The following is a 17560-nucleotide window of genomic DNA, read 5'->3' on the forward strand; positions in this document are numbered from 1 at the left end:
ACCGGGGAAAAGTCTATTTACACGAGTTATTAGGAGGTCCTCGTTACGTCGAGCCGCCGGCGACGACGTTATAGTGATTCACTAATTCCGCGCGGCAATTATTTCACGAATAATTAATGAACAATAAATCAATACCAGGAAAAAATGACTAAATATCGGCTAAATATTTTTGCAATAAAATAAAGATTTATTTTATGTTAACTTTTAGAAAAAGGACAAACTTTTGCGTAACAAAAAGTCCAATTCAATATTTTATATTACTTTCTTAATCTTAATTACAAGTGTCGTATAATTTATGATTTCTACTCTCTTATTAATCGGCTAATTTTCGTTCTTCCTTTTATCTCTCGTTTTCTCTACATATACATGTATATGACAGATCGTTCTTTGCGAGAATATATCGTGAACTCGAAGCAATTTGAACTCGAAATGAGGTTTCGATGCCGTGATGCAGGATTATCTGCGAATTTATAACGCGCGAGGATAGAAACGAGAAATCCAATTCTATCTCGCCGCCTCGGAGTAACAAACATAAATCACACTCGTTGCTTCGGGACGCTTTCGAGCGGCTCCGAGCGATCGCAAGCGGAAACCGCGACTCGTCAGAAGTCGCGACGGTAGTCGCTTCTTCATTCGCTGAGAGAGAGACTCGTCGTTGCCGTTTATTAAAGAGACAATAAGCGATGTTATCTCGCGTAATAAACCAGCGCACAAACACACAACCGCATACACGCCAGATCGCCCGGATCGTATAGTATAGAAGATCCTATTATCGCGCGCGATTTATATGTATCTTGAATGTTCATCACGCTCCGCGATTAATCGGGGTGGATTTATTGATATTTTTATTGATACTTTTACGCGCGGATTTGACGACGTGTCGTTACACGCCGATAAAAATCTGGAAATATCTCATTAAACGGCGATATCAACCACACGACACGATGTAGTCGATGCGATCTGAATGGAGATAATTTTAGTTTTTGACTAGCTAAAAAAGCCTGTACATTTTCGTTTGATCATGTCGCGCAAGCTTAAATGCCACAACATATTTTTTCCCGATGGTATGTGTTTTAATCTCTGCACAAAATATACCTTTATTTATTATTAATCAATTATGTGAATAAATAAAATCTTTCTTTTTGTTTTTCAATAATACAAAAAAGATTTCAACGCGTCTCTTTTGAGAGACAGAAAGAACAAATTTGCAGCTTTTGTTAGACAGAGAGATATTTTTGAATACAAATTTGCGAGAGCACGAAACCAGAGCGCAGAAACCGGAGAAAGCATAAAAATTCAGTAAAAACTGCGGTTAAAGTTAACTTTGTCGGAACGGGCCGCGTTATTGTCCGTTGCGTAACAACGCTTTTACGCATGAAGGAAACTTTCCTATTCTCTCCACGCATATTTTATTACCTCTTTGCCCCTTTCCCGGATGAGAGCGCATTCGGAAGTTTCGCGCGAGAACTTATTCACAAGCAGCGGATTAACGTGATTACGACGACTGCACTTGTGCTTTACATCCACGAAGTGGATCTCGAAACGATCTACACGGTTGGCTGTTGCCAACACGCGAACTTGTTAACTAATGCAACGTGTTGCCGAAATTCGCGCGTAACGCGTCACTTTTAGATACAAGGGGATTTATATGCAAGTTTGCACGCGCGTACTTGCCCACTCCTTTGCATGCGGAGCGAGAGACTGTATTTCGATACAACACGATCATAATTCACATTCATGTTTTATTCGAAGGACTTCTCTCGCGTAATTCAAGATAAATTTTATTGTCAAACATAAATATTTTTGGCTTAGTATTTTATCGTAAATTTTGTGCGTAAAATCGATATGTGATTTTTTTTTCTTGTTATATTATTTTATAAATTCGTGTAAAATCGGACTGGAATATATTTCAAATTCGTTCCTTTCGTCGTATCGTATATTTACAGCGACATTTTTTTATGGGATCGAATGCGTAAGTCACTCTGTGCCGGCTGTTCCTATAAAACTCCTTATCGCGGTCTGAGACAGGCCGAAAGTCCTGCTTCCGTGGAAGGTGGAGAGCCTCCTTCCGCGTTTCCATAGAAACCGTCTTTCTATCTCCTCTTGCTTTCTCTTTCTCCTTCCTTTCTCTTCCATTTCTCCCCTTCTCCCATTCTCTTTTCGCCCCTGCCAGGAGCGGATCTATAACCAACGAAGTTTGATCGGTGTTGTACAAGCGTGTTCTTGATATCTGTTAATTTTTTATATGAATTCTGGCAAAGTTAGAAACTGTAACAAAGAATGGGGAAAATCATTGCAGATTTCAGTTTCTTTTTATAATTTTTAGTTTACATACACTTAGAATAAATTTATTGTTTCGTGACTTATTTAATTTTTTAATGTTACAAATTCATTCAAGCATTTCGTATTTGTTAGATCGATTAACGAACTCGCTAATAAGTAGATTAGATTAATTATTCAAGATACGTGAAAATCTTGTAAATTTACTATTGCATTTACATTATTGCATTTACAAAACGGCCATGTAAACAAAACAATATTTTATTTCTTTAAATGTTTTTTTAATAACATAAAATGTCTTCCATTTAAAAAATGGATTTAAACTGTTTGAAAAAATACTTTTTTTTTTTATTTTGGGGTTTCTAGAATTCTAAATCCATCACTGTCTCACTCTCCCTCTCTTTCGTTTTCTCTCTCTCTCTTTCTTCCTTTCTCTCCTACTTTCTCTTGTACGCCCTACGTAGCGTAATATGCCTTTCACAGTTAGCGCCGCGACGCCCAGTATCGACCGTCATGTTATCCCTCCTCCCCTCTATACTTCACCGCCACTCCCTTCACTTCGGTTTCAGTGCACCCTTGCGTTGCAGCGCTCTCAACCTTCTAGCACCCTCCTTCGGTGCAGTGTGCTCCACAACCCCCTCACTATGATAGTACTATTCGATTCATAACAAAGAACGCACGATAAAGTACTCGCGTGCTTTAATTCATAACGTAGACCATGTTCCGCCTTTTCGACGACAGCCTGTCGTTCTGTTCTACATTCTGCTTGGGGGAATTTTGATTAACCCACTATCGTGTACATGTAACATGTCTCAGACATACGATTCGATTTGTGCGGATTTGTAATACACTGCAGCCTTATGTTATATTCCGTGGCATTGAACATATTTTTGATTATTTAGATTATTGCTCCTCATATTTATTTCTTTGCGATTTACATAATCGATTAAAGACGATTGAGTTCCGAGGTTTTATTTAGAAGATATTCTCTATAAAAATTTCTCTCTCTCTCTCTCTCTCTCTCTCTCTCTCTCTCTCTCTTTCTCTTTAATTGAAGAGTAAGCAATCGCCGTACGTAGTTTCATCTTCGCGTTCGAAAACGCTCGTAAATCCTCGCGGAAGGTAATCTCAACTTTGTCGCATATAGGAGGCGAGGCTATAACCAAAGGGTGGTGATATGTGGCGTAATTAGCACACATTTCTCATTCCCCGGTAACGGAAGCTTTCTTGCGGCCCCGACAAAAAGGAAACTCGTGTGTTGGCGGAGCAAGCAATTAGTAGTTCAGCAGCTGTTCTTTTAAAGAAAGAGCTTTTCATCAGATCATCTGTGGACTCTAAAATATCGCGAAGCTCGAAAGTTTATTTATACGCACTTTTATACGTCTTTACACTTGGCGGAAGAACTTTTGAACCTGTTTTTTGTCAAAACTTTTTCTCATCTTAAAATAAAATTGAAACTTTCAAACACGGCAATAAAAATGATCAAAAGATATTTTTCTAGAAAATTGTATAAAATACAATGTTCATTTTTGTAGGATTGTCGTTTGACGTAGGCACAAATCCCGAGGAGAAAATAATACGTTCCAAATGAATGTGATATTTATAACTTTGCCATTTGCGGGGCATCTAACTATTATATATATGCAAGTAATAAAGATGAAATGCTAAATTATATATGCTCTTCTTAGAATCTGACGCAAACGCATCATTAGTACGTAACCTCGTGAACTCTATACTTTCGTGGCCAAATATCTCCGGCTAAGGTAACAAATCACTTCGGGTTTTCTGCAAGCGCGTTCAATCGGCGAATTAAATGGAGCTGAAATAACTCGCGGGAGGAAGGAGGGAGTTGGAGATCGAAGCAAATACCGCGCTGTGTGTGTGTGTGTTATTTGTTGGGTGGTCTTGCCGCCCGTTCGCCGCGATAAGAACTTGTGACCCAAATTTCCCGTCTCGCATCTTTGACAATTCTTTCGGACAGAATACATTCGAGGACTTCTGCATGCGCGCGCGCGCGTCTCTTCTCTTCCTCCTCGTACGTTCTGAGTGCGCGACAAGTTCCGCCGATCGAAAACTTTCAGCCGTAAGTGAGCAAGAGCCCCGGTATTCCACTTTGCGAACGCGAAACTGGCCATTCGACGGAAAATTGTAGATTGCCGTCGAACGGAGCGGGGGTTTTACGACGATATCGATAGTCGAGACTGCACCATTTTATGCACAGGGCGTGTCCGACATTTCTTCTCGGTCGTTGCGGAGTGCGCCTATAAATTTTTTGTTTCCTCCGCAGGCCTATTATTTTGTATAAGATCTTTTTAAACTCTTTTTACCAATATTTTTTTCAGCTTTTATTCGAAACTTTCATCTAACGCGATCATATGCGAATGGACATTGGTTCGTCTGTGCTTTCTGTCTCTCTCTCTCTCTTTTTTTTTGTGAGACGAAAAAATCGATGATACTGTGCAAACTTCTAGTATTTGTGAAAGAGAAAAAGTTTTCAACTGTTATCGTGTACTGCGAGACGTGGATTAAAAGTACGAACAAAAGCGTGGCGCGGTTGAGCGTAACGCAAGGGTTGCCGTAGCTTCTATTATTGCAAGCAGCGGCCGATGAGCTCCCGAGATTACGCTCTCCTGGGTGATATCCCGCCCCCTTTTTCCCTCGTATTTGCCCATCACCATCGACTATCTACACTCGCGTTTTATCAGCGAAATTACATTTTCCCGACGCTTCATCGCTCGCAATGTGCGAGCTTGCACTGCGATTAAATCTAGTCGTTAATATGTCTCTCGTCTGTAATGTGATTTGAGATTATTAAAACATTACTTCGGCGAGTCATTAGCGACTTATTTCCAAAAATTAAAATCGCTTTTAAACAACAAAACTCGAGTAATTGTGAATTAAGTTGATTTTATCTTTGAAAGCTGTTCTCTCTCAAAGTTATCAGAACTTTCAAAGATTGACATTTGAATGAACAAAATGCCAATTATTAATTTTTGCGGAATACGTATGTCAGTCGTTAATTTAAATGCGTTTGTTAATCATTAATATTCTGTGTAGTATTCTTTTACGGAATAAACCGGAAGAATGTTACGCGCGGTGTATTTTCTCTGGGAAAGCGACGCTTTGATATGACCGATAGCGAATCGAAATTCTCTTTTTCCTTGGGTCTCTTCGTTCCTCGTAGGAAACAATCAAATAGCTCAATTAGAGATCTCGTTGAATTAATCCTCAACTGCGGCGAACTGCACTCGAACAAAATCCTCGAGGTTACATCGCGCGCGGTGGAAAGAGTAAAAGAACTGATTGGCGTTCGCACAAAATAACTTTGTTACAGGTTCCACGAGTGACTCGACGTAAATATTATATAGCTATCGAGACGTCTATCGAATCAGTCTCTGTTATTTTTTTCTCACAGCTCAATTGTTCGGGAATTCGAAAAAATGCTGACACTTTTTTTAACATGAATACTTACATTAAAATTAATTTACAATTAATTTACAAAGTGCAAATATATATATATGATTATCTAAACTGAAAAACATAGTTACTGAATTTTAAAACTTTTTGAAGCAATGTTTTCTTTCATATAAATACATTGATTATTTATTTATTAGTCTGTTTTCATTTTCATTTCCTCTATCTCTTTTATCTCAATATTATTTATTTATTGTATATTTTCCCGAAAATGTATTACGTATCAATGTTATTTTCACTTGACAAAACCATTAATTAAATAATTTTTGGAATTTTGTAAATTATTGTCAATTTCTCTTTATTGTATCCATATTGTTTTAAAAATTCGCATTAAATTTAGCCTTTCACGTGATTGAGTCGGTTAAATTAATTGAACCCGTTGTCAGATATTTACTGTTGCACTCACAAAGCGAGAAACACGGCGACGAAAAATAGCCGCCGATTGCGTACGAACGCAGGTGGCAGAAACGCGAAGCATAGACTCCGGTAATTAGTCGGGATATAATTAATCGCTTTGCTGCTTTCGATTATGCAGGTTGTGACGCCGCAGAAGTGCGGGGACGTCTACCTGTACGATCTCCCAGCCAATCGAGGGAGTCCCGCGCCGCCCTCCAGACACGATTCACCCCTCAACTCGAACAATGAGCATTCGCACAATACGGGTACGTATTATTCGCAAACTAAACAGCCTGTCTGTAACAGAATGGTCGTTTGTGATAGAGCGGTCTGCCAAAGTTTGTTCATTAACTGAAATATTAATCAATGGAAATGTTTTTTTAATTTTGCGTCTCTGAAAAACAAATAAATTACGGCAACCATGTTTGGACAGTTAATTAATTTTACGTAGATGCACCATATTTTTTTATCGATAAAGTTGTTTTAATTTGCGTAAAAAACTGCAAATAAAATTTTATAAAAAATATGATTTGGTCAAACATTATTCGCATTGTTCTTGTTTCTCTTTTGCGCGTTTAATATTAAAAATTAGATTTTAAACACGCTCGGACAAGTTAGCTTAGAAACTTACCTTCAAAATTCAAGAAATTTTTTCACGATTTCTCTTGTCAAACGCGTTTTTACCTGTGCAGGACGATTCACCAGCAACAGCGCGCGAAACTCCGTCGACAACGGTGGCGGTGATGTAAATGAGTGCTACGACGTGCCGCCGCGCGCGATTCCGGTGATCCCGTCGCCGGCGAGCAGTCCCAGTCCGGCGCCGTCGTGCTACGACATACCGAGACCGCCAACATCCTGCACGCCCAACTCGAACTGTTCCGCCGGCTCCGGTATCACACCGCTGGATTGCTACGACGTACCGCGACCCTTGCAACCCCTCACGCCCAGCAGCTCGGCCTCCAGCCTCACCAACGACGGATCTCTCAGCGGGTCGAACAGGTACGTTCACTCTGCATTTCCGCGATGCCTTGGATTGCTCTGGGAATAACGCGGTCGAAATTCCTCAGGCGTGAAAACGGCGCTACGTTTCGTTGAATTGCATGTTCTTCGGAGATACGAGAATTTCGAATTTATTCGCGCGTCGAGAGCTTGAGAGTTTCGGAATAAATAAAGAAGAATCGAAGAAAGTTTTAAAAATCTTGCAAAGAGAATGATTTAAAGAGTGCAAAAATTTTAGAATTCAAAACTCTGGAAATTTCGTGGAATTGAAGTTTCAGGATTGTCGCGAAATGTTTCTCATCTCTCGACAGCGATTGATAATAAGTCAAAAAAAGTTTCGACCTGAATGCATTCGCTTTGCCACCGCGGATGATGGATGTTTTCCTTTTGAATTTCAGATCGAGTTTGACCGCTCCGGATTACGATGTACCCCGACCGCGTCTTCCAGCGTCCTCTTTGCCGTCCCGACACAACACACCCATACCGAAGACCCCGACCCCACCGCCACCCACGCAACAGATCTACGATGTGCCAGTCAGCAAAGAGCTTCCGCTGGAGCTGGAATCCGCACTAGAAGGCTTGCAGAGGTTGCAGAGCGAGGCGTCCGCCGCGATAGCGAGGCTACTGGGATTCGTGAGCCCCGGCTGGAGAACGCCACAGCGATTGGACGCCACTCTCATGGACCTGAGACTGGCTGCTCTCAGGCTCAGAACGTCCCTGCACGATCTGACCGAATTCGCGGAAGGTGATGCTCAAAGACAAATTGTTATCTCTTTTGATGTTTATCAGACAAGATCTTTATCATTTCTGTACCTTACTCGATTTTTCGTATTATGAAATAACTTGATATTGTTTCTCGAATCGTTTCTTACAAGAATTGAAAAATGTTTCTATTCTTTGACTTATTTGTCATAGAATGTTTTGCTACAAAAAACTGTTTGCTCACACGTACACGCGCACACATAGGTACGCTGGGTAATGCGGGCAAAGCGCCAGATAAGGGCTTGGCAACGAAATTACGACCGCTGGTAAAGGCGCTTCGTGATTCCGACAAGCTCGTGCAGGAAGCCGCTACCGAATTGGACACGATAGAATGGGACGCGAGCAAGCTCTGCCGAGGCGGTGGCGATACACCGACGCCCACTAACGGACCCCCGCCTTCGTTAATACCACCTGTGCAGCCGGATCCCCTTGATCAGCTGATCGCGTGCGCCCGAGCGCTCACGGAAGATGTTCGTCAAGTCGCTAGTTTCATTCAAGTGAGTATCTTTCGCAACATATCTGTTACGCGGATCACGATGTTCGGAATATAGAATTAAAAAGAAATGGAACAAACTCTCTTTGCAAATTAAGAGAAATTTATTTTTTGGATTTTTAACTTTGTGTGTAAAAGTTGAAAAATTTATAAAAAAAATATATTTATATATATATATAAACAGATGAATTTTTACCGATTGTAGAATTCAACTTTTTAATGATTATAGATTTAAAAAATTAAAGGATTTTAATTGTTTTTACCTTTTGTAAATTTTATGTCACTTTTAGAATACAGCGTAACGCGAATGCTTCGAGAAATAAGGCTCCGTTGCTGATAAAAAGATCTCTTGTGCGCAGGGAAATTCCACGTTGCTTTTCAAGCGAGCGTCAATCATTTCCACGGGCAGCAGTAATAATAGCGGCGCCGGCGAGGATTACGACTACGTGAATCTCGACTCGCGAGAGATTGTGGCGAAGCAGAGAGAGGAGCTGCGAGCCGCGCTGCCGCAGGAGCTGCGCGGCAATTACGATCTCTTGGTGTCCGAGACGGACAATGCGGCGATTCAGATGCCACCCACAACACCGACGCCCATGGACCCCAACGATAAACAATTGTTGGCTTTCTATGCCGCTCAGGTGATCACGCACGGTGCACACCTGACCCACGCCATTGACGCCTTTCTGCAGACGGTCGAACACAATCAACCACCCAAGGCGAGTTGAGGCATCTTGCTGCACCACGCAATGCGTTTCTTCATATAAAATACATCTGAAAATAGAAAAAAATATAAATTAACCGAAATAATATTCTGAAAAAATGCGAAATATAAACATAATGGCAAATAAAACATTTATTTTGAGGATATAATGTGGAATTTTACAGGTTTTTCTGGCTCACGGGAAATTTGTTGTGTTAAGCGCGCATCGGCTGGTACACATCGGCGACACAGTGCATCGAAACGTGACGCGCAACGACGTGCGAACGCGCGTGTTGCAATGCGCGAACGCCCTGAACGAAGCTCTCGCGCAGACGGTGCAGAAAACGAAACAGGCTGCTCAATTCTTTCCAAGCGTCACCGCAGTCCAGGAGATGGTAGATAGCGTCGTCGATGTTTCACACTTGGCTAAAGATCTCAAGGTCGCCATGATACACGCCGCTCAGCAACCTTGAAAAGTTTTTGTTCTTACGCGTAAACCACAAGTTCCTTAAGATTGAATTAAAACGCAATCCTTATGATCGACAATTTCTCTTCTCTTAACGGAGATGCTTTGAGACTGCGAAAGATTGAAACGCAATGCATTTTAAAGATTTGCAATCAAGTTTGGTAACTTGATCGTGTTACCAATTCCAAGATTATACTCAAAGGAGAGATCGTGTTTGTTGTCGCACGCACATCCTCGTGTCGATTGATCGCAACACTAAAGATTCCCAGCGCGTTCGTAAAAAAAAAAAAAAAAAAAAAAAAACAACTAAATATATTCACTCTTACATAAAATGGATCAAAAGCAACTCAGGAAATTTTCATGAATGGTCCTACAAACGTTATTTGTAAGATCCGAATTATTATAAAAGCTGCTGTCACATTTTGAGATCTAGTACTACGCTTGTACATGGGACAATGATATTTGAAAGACATCTCTTGTAATTTTTTTTTCAAAAGAAGTTAGTGCAAAAGAAGAAACGTTTGCTCGAATCCCAACGACAGAAACGGCAAGATATAATCAAACCTAAATACCGCATGTACACATACTATTATGTGTGTGCTAAGGTAAAACAAAAAAAAACTAATTTCAGATATTCACACTTTAGTGTGTCCTGTGCAGCTATTACCCTCTCATTATTATAAAGAGAATCCGTGGCCTAAAATAGAAACCTGCTACTGCCAAAGCTCCGGTATATAGATCGTAAGAAAAGAAAAAAAAAATCACTATCTTGGAGACGAGAGTGTCTTTGTAACGTACTCTCGAGAATATAAGTATATTGTAATCTTTCATAGAGAAAACCATGTGTAGCCGTATCGTTCATCTAGACATTCAGATAGACGTGTGAAATGAAGTATAACAAAAGCAAAGTGATAGCTTTCTAGCACGTTCTCGGAAATGGCTTGCGCGATTTCGCGACTTAATTGATTCACGGTTGCGTCGCGAAGCGAACCTATTTCGAACGACGTACGCAGCTAAACGTGTTAGTAGTTACATAGATGTACGTATATACAGTTAGAATATACATACACGTAACTTTAGAGACGAACGTGTATTCATATCTCTCTTTTAGAATCGGTTTTGCTGACCTCGGTTAACTGTAATCTCAGTTTAACCGATTTCTCTCGTTTAATTAAAACGAAAAAAAAAAAAAAAAAAAAAAAAAAAAAAAAAAAAAAAAAAAAAGAATCAAGTTAAGCTGCGGTTATAGTCGGCACACGATGTTGAAATCAGCGATTAGTGATTTCAGTAACGGTTTTTTAGAGCGTTTTCTCCTGTGGCAAACAAGCACAATTGCTCTCGATACGTGACGGCAATCCGAAAGATCGATATGAATACTGCCGAGACGAGAAGCACAAATCGCGTGTTTGTTCGTTTGTTTGTTTTTTTTATATTTTTTTTTTATTACACATGTCGAAAAAGTGACATCAAGAAACTTCAATGAAAGTTTTCTCGGGAAGGAATATACTTTTTAGGGACAACTCTGTTGAGAGAGAAATCATTGTTATAATTTTTTGTTTTGGACGATGACTTTATATAAAACGAATTTTATACGAAGCTTTTTACCTCCGGGTTACGACTTTTTCGAGCACACAAAAGCCTTTTCTTACCAGGCTTTTTCATAACAGCAAATTTATATCACGAGCGCAGTCACCGGCGGCGAAACAGATTTGTGAACTGTTATCGCGAAATTTTCTCGTACAACGACATCAATAACGCCTTTCTTGTATAAAATATACGCGAGCGAGCGATTTTAATAAAACTTAGCAGGGAGCTTTTTCCCTGTAGCAGACTGACGCAAATAAAATAGGCTGAAGCACATCGTGCAAGACGTCTAAGAGATCCTCAACAATTGTGAATAATATAACTGAAGGTCCTAAAATTGTTAATCTTTAAAAAAGAGAAGAAAAGAACTAAAACAATTAGCCACTGATGAAAGAATGTTTTCAATAATCAAACAAATTCTGGTTTTGATCTTTTACTTTTTTACCATTTTTAATGTTAAAAAAAAAAAAAAAAAAAAAATTGTAATGTTCGAGACAATTGTGTGTCATGTTTTAGACGTCTTTCGTACCTTCGTGCTATTTAGATAAATCGATCATTGAATTACATTTTTAAATTGTTCAACCATCGAAAACCGTCGTTTTTATAATTGTAATAAGAATCCAAAACTGGGCTAAACCATTGATTCTTTGACAATATCCGTGTCACATGTTAGGATCCCACGAGACACGCTAAAGACACGAGCTAAATTATCTTCGAGTGCACGCTTGCGTCAAGACTAAATGTACGTATACGATTTTCCGCTAACTTGCGGCGCACTTGTTTCAATAATATTTTTTACTTGTGCGAAAGTGTACTTAAAGATGACTTGATTGTAAGACTCGCTCCACACAATACATAAGAAAATCTTCAAAACATTCTATCAGAATTTTGCCACGCCTTGATTCAACACAACGGAAATATAATTCTGACTGTTGTATTAACATACGTCGGTTAGTTGTGTTATTAAGATGTAATCGACCGTTTTGTTGCAGCTTTAAAGATAATCGAGCATTTATCGGATTCCTCTTTTATTCCACTGAGATTGTGGTCTGTTTGATACGAATTTTTTCGTTTTCATAAGATTGATTACAACGATTTTATTAATTCTAATAGAAGAACCGCGTGATTCTTTGAGGGCGACTTACGACATTTTAACTTTAGAATACGTGTATATATTGTTTACAATTTTTTATTATCTTTTCTCTTGAAGATTATCCAAAACCACATTGCGTATGGAGAAACGTTAGAACCTCGTTTTTCGAGAGAGACTTGTATTATAATTATTATAATTTACTAGTAAAGCATTTTTGTGTAATATAACAATACGACAGGCAGTTACGTAGGATTTAGAGTTGTATATTTAGAAATTTTTATGATAGGATCGAATTAGCTCCCTTTCTTTCTCCCTTCCCTTCCTCCCTCCCTGTTTTCCTCTTGAATAGGTGCTTATCATCCGAACCGTCGCATTCGCATATCGTGTTGTAACGCAGGCTGACGAATGTTATCTCATCCATCAAGTGGTTTCCTTCATTTTCCCTTAATACATTGTACCTGGAAAATCCTTTTGCGTGGTCACACACAAATCTTCGCGATTACTCGTTAGACGTGTATGATGTAATGCGTAAGCGATATTTCGTATTATCATAGAGAAAAGGCTCTCGAGATGTGTAAGCGCGTGATATCGTTAAGAAAATGTATTTACAGCACATCGAAAATTCGTTTGACGCTTCGAATGTTTTTCGATATATATATAGTTATCGAGCGAGACCAATTTCTCTGTGCGTTTTATTCTCTTAAAAAAAAAAAGAAAAAGAAAAGAAAAGACTTCTTTGTGCAAGACCTACAGATGCGTTACGAACTAAATAAGTTATGTTACCTTTTAAGAGAGAAACATCTTATTTGTACATAGATATATTTATACATAACTATATATACATAATTATGATTACTATTGCAAGAAAAAGTGGAATATCCCAAAATGCGATAGAGTGGAATAAATGTGTTTGAGTAATCTCGTGCAATGTCAAAAATAACTTGTAAGCTGAAAAATTATACTGTAAAAGAAAACAAAATATTTGAAGAAAGAAAATATCTCTGGTCGAGACGATGATTCGCGCTCGACTTTGAATGTAAGTAGAAGTTGTATAAATTGAGCTCTCATTTTCCAATGATATAAAATAATGCGTTCTTTTTCTATTTTTTAACAACACACAAAACGCTCGACACAAACGTCAAACGATCAGTTTTTTTGTATATTGGCGCGCGTTACTTGTATACTTATAGTTTCGGTCATTCAATAAAGACTCAGCCGTGAAATAAGCCGGAGAGATCAAATATAGATGTAACCTTTTCATAAATACCTTTATTTCTTTATAATTTCCTAACTACACATTTTATAGTATGGGTCGAATCGTTCGCGATTGATGAAATTATCAACTAAAAAACCCACAACAATCCCAAAGTGCTCCAATCTTATGCCATCGCGAAAATTGGCAATAGGTACTCTTTACATAATCATGAATACAAAAAATATTAATATACCAAGTCAGACGCTTTGATGTGTATTTATATATAATATATATATGTATATACATATATCTCATCAGTATATAATCATTTAAGAAATACAGATTCATCTAACCGTTTTGTTAGTGTAATTTAGTCTTTTCTAATATTTAGTTAACAATTAGTTGTTTAGTTGTACTCATTGACGTGATCAATAATGTGTCAATTTTTATAAATTTCGAAGAAAAAGAGAAAATTGATGTATGTTATACATGCCGAGAATTGACGGAACTGAAGAACCGACTTTTATTCATATACTAAGGCCTTATTAGTTTTATAATCTTTAAGACAACCTGCAGGAGAGGTATATTCTTAAGTTTGCTTAACGTAAAGCAAGTGGTTCAAGAATCGATCCGAATTCTGCCGAGTAGCGTGTGAACATTGCCCTCTTTATGTGCTCTATCCCTTAGAGCCTTCTCGTGATGAAAGCTGGTCAAATCTCGCTTCATAGCGTAAGCATCTTCGCCGTCCGCATAGTATTTAGGTTCTACTTCCGACACTTCAAACTGCAAGCTGCTGGTGTACAAGTTGAGAGCCGCACGATTGCTTCTGCGAACGTGCAGTGAAACGTATTTCGCACCAAAACATTCGACCATCGCCCTAGACGCTTGGTTCATCAGCTTCTGAGCAATACCTAGTCTACGGTGAGAACGTTTCACAGCTAAACTGGTAATGTGTCCATGAGGATTGTCTTCGCAATCCTCTTCCATCTTGGCAAGCACATATCCCACTATCCTGTCTTTCTCATCCTCGGCTACGTAACTCAATTGAGGCCAAGAGAGAGCATGATACAAGTAATACTTCATTTGATAATTTTCAGGTAAACATTGTAAGTTGCAATGCTGTATATTCAGCAAGTCTTCTGTAGTAGCACAGCGTATATTTACAGACATTTTGATCAGATATGTTTTGTCAGAAAATGTCTCAGATATAAATATTGATTTTTATATGATTCAGCTGTAATAAATAATAGCTTCAATATATTTTTCGACACTCAATCCCGACGAAGTTTTTTGATGCGTGATCGACCGTTTTTCAAATCACTAACAGATGGCGATTCACTCATTCCATTACCAGTCAATTCTCTTACAAAACGGAATCGTGATAAAAAGAACGTCCAAACTAAGTACCAACCTGAAAAGGAGTGTATATTATTGTAATGTGTATGCTTTTGTAAAAAATAAATAATGTAAATATTTATATATATAATAATTATTTTTCTGTAATTTTATATACTTTGTATTAGAAAAAATAAATAGAGAAACTTTTATAGAAATAACAAATTAATTCATTTTTTTACTATAAAGTAAAAAATTAATAATCACTTTTTTAAAATAATTACTTAATAATAATGAAATATATGTTACGAAAGTCTTTTAAGAGCATATATATATATATTCATAATTTTTTAAGAGGATGATATAAGTTTATATAAACACACACACACACACACATAAGTATGCTTATCAGTTCAATGAACAATGTGTGTCATTGCATGAGAATGCAAATTCTCTCTCTATAAACGACACTAAATTTAGAAAATAATAGGACCTAGGCAATAATCTATATATATAATGACATATACATAATACAAACGTAGTATGTATAATACATATCCGGAAATAACAGCTAAAAGTAGAAAAGTCTATTTTCGATTTTCTTTTGAGCTGGGAAAAAACTCTTTAAGAGAGAAAGATGCGTCGTTGTAATTTACATGAATTCTTAATGTAAAAACTGCGCATGTATGTTGTCGATACGAGCGTGACATTCTCTTACCTATTACCACGAGAACACATACTATAAGTAGACTGAATATCACAGAAATCGCTGTGAGGAAAATTTCCATCGAGATTTCCATTAGGAGTTTATATTAATTTAAAAAAAAAAAAAAAATTACCGAAGAAACCCAAAACAGAACTTATTACTTCATATCGTCCGCGCGAGCAACGACATAACTTGTTAACCGTAATTTCGTTACGTGAACGAGATGACAGACACGTGCTTTAGACAATCAAGAAGAACGAGCTACGTAATTCCAGCACGAAAACAAGGCGCGAACTTCGATCCGTTTCCTACGTCGAGCACGCCATGTTGGGCAGCGACGCGGTGCGCTGTATAAAGAGGTTATGACTTACCCCCCCACCCGCTATTTGTGAGAGTAAACCGATCTGGCAATTGCAATCAAGCGTTTTTTCTAAGACACTTACGAATATCAAACGGCTCTCGAATGGTTGTCTCTCACTTCTGCGTAATTTTGAATTTTCTCCGCCAATCTCTCATACTACAGGAGACAAGAAACACAACTACACCCTGTGTCCCGGTCACGTGTGTATGCAATTGTTACATGATGTAGCGCGCTTGAATCGCATAGTTCACCCGGTATCTACTTCCGGTATTTGATCGAAGGCGGGAAGAAGCTGACATTTTCTGACATTGGTAAAAAAAACAATCTATCAAAGGTTAACTTAATATTATTAAACTTAATTTTATTTACATATAAATTGTTTTGTAAGCGCATAGAATCATCAAATAAGAGAAGATACGGTTAAGCAGATTGGTATAAATTATATAGACCCATCATATCACTTAGAGTACTTATATATATATATATATGTGTGGATATAATACATACAAATATCTATGAATTTTAAAACTAGCTCTCAAGTATGTCTCTTGTATACATTTGTATACAATTTCTATGTACACCATATTAAACAGTTATTTATTATTTAGAGTTTTCTTCTTCTTCTTCATCTGATTCGTGTAAATGATTCAATCTGAGTTCTTTTGAACGATAATCCGAGTTCTTTTGAACTTCGACTACATGTCGATTCTGTTTACTGATCTTTTTTGGTTTTTGTCCAACTACATATTCTGGCATAATAATTTTATTATTTTTATATACCGGCTTTGTAGCTGCTTCAGAATTATCTGCTTCGTCTTTTGTTTGTGGCTTCTTGAATATTATCTTTGATGTTGATGTAAGTTCGTTAGTCTTAAATCGAGTCTCCGTTGAATCTTGCAAATCTGATTCAGAAGAATCAACATCCATTTTCTCTTGATCTTCGGCTTCTTTTATCTTGTGTGCTTTTAATTCTCTCAGAAACGACATAGCAGCTTGTGTATTACTGCATTCAGACATATCCTCGTTGGATACATCTTCTAAACTATACTTTATCCATTTGTGTGGATTTTTGTGGTAATCCGGAATGTTTCGCACATTCGTGCGCGGTGCTGGACCCTCGGGTCGCTTGAAAATGCTTTCTTTTCCGCGAAATTTTTTAGTTTCTCTCTTGCGTTTCCGATCATTATTCGAAGTTGGACTCTTGTCATTCTCGTCCATCTCCATGCTATCATCTGCTTCAGATCTGTCATGTTTAACGCATTTGCTTTCTGCGACCGAGAGGTGATCAAATAATGATTTTTGCCTATTGGCAAACGCTGCGTCACCACCACGCAGAATAAAATTAGCAGATGCGTGCATTTTTTAAAAATTGATGATATACCTCGCTACAAATTACTTATTTTATTATTTGAATGTACAATTTGTAACATAACGGAATCAATATAAGTATCACATATTTCAAACCTCAAAGTATCAGCGATTATCAATGTCGTACTTCAATAGCTCCTACCTATGAATGGGTGTGTTTAGCCGAAGTTAGCGCTACGTAGCGCTACGTAGCGGCTTCATGTAGCAGTTGCAAGTGCTGCGTTACTTCTATAGAACATGCTGCGCGTAGCAATACTGTCCAGCAGAAGTAACGCAGCAATTGCAACTGCTACATGAAGCCGCTACGTAGCGCTACGTAGCGCTAACTTCGGCTAAACACACCCAATG

The 17560-nt window shown here is 38.1% G+C and overlaps 3 protein-coding genes across 3 annotated transcripts in view; 1 reads left to right on the forward strand and 2 right to left on the reverse strand.

The window, feature by feature from the left end:
- The window catches only part of LOC109859294 (breast cancer anti-estrogen resistance protein 1), a 40830-nt gene extending 30957 nt beyond the window's left edge, over positions 1-9873 (forward strand). Inside the window, exons 5-10 of the mRNA XM_020437397.1 lie at positions 6290-6416; positions 6843-7149; positions 7548-7894; positions 8116-8408; positions 8764-9120; positions 9290-9873. Of these exons, the coding sequence (XP_020292986.1) occupies positions 6290-6416; positions 6843-7149; positions 7548-7894; positions 8116-8408; positions 8764-9120; positions 9290-9577 (1719 nt within the window). The 3' untranslated portion in view covers positions 9578-9873. The remainder of the gene's footprint in view (positions 1-6289; positions 6417-6842; positions 7150-7547; positions 7895-8115; positions 8409-8763; positions 9121-9289) is intronic.
- Positions 9874-13496: 3623 nt separating this feature from the next.
- LOC109859283 (N-alpha-acetyltransferase 10) lies at positions 13497-14705 on the reverse strand. Its single transcript, XM_020437380.1, has one exon. The coding sequence runs from the start codon at positions 14610-14612 to the stop codon at positions 14061-14063; it is 552 nt and encodes a 183-aa protein (XP_020292969.1). The 5' UTR covers positions 14613-14705; the 3' UTR covers positions 13497-14060.
- A 1469-nt stretch (positions 14706-16174) lies between these two features.
- Positions 16175-17429, reverse strand: LOC109859282 (protein TSSC4). Its single transcript, XM_020437379.1, has 2 exons — positions 17309-17429; positions 16175-17229 (listed from the first exon to the last, which is right to left on the reverse strand). The coding sequence occupies exon 2, from the start codon at positions 17201-17203 to the stop codon at positions 16445-16447; it is 759 nt and encodes a 252-aa protein (XP_020292968.1). The 5' UTR covers positions 17204-17229; positions 17309-17429; the 3' UTR covers positions 16175-16444.
- Between the last annotated feature and the right edge of the window lie 131 nt (positions 17430-17560).

This window comes from Pseudomyrmex gracilis, unplaced genomic scaffold, assembly GCF_002006095.1.
Source record: "Pseudomyrmex gracilis isolate BER0280 unplaced genomic scaffold, ASM200609v1 scaffold_255, whole genome shotgun sequence".
NCBI lineage: Eukaryota > Metazoa > Arthropoda > Insecta > Hymenoptera > Formicidae > Pseudomyrmex > Pseudomyrmex gracilis.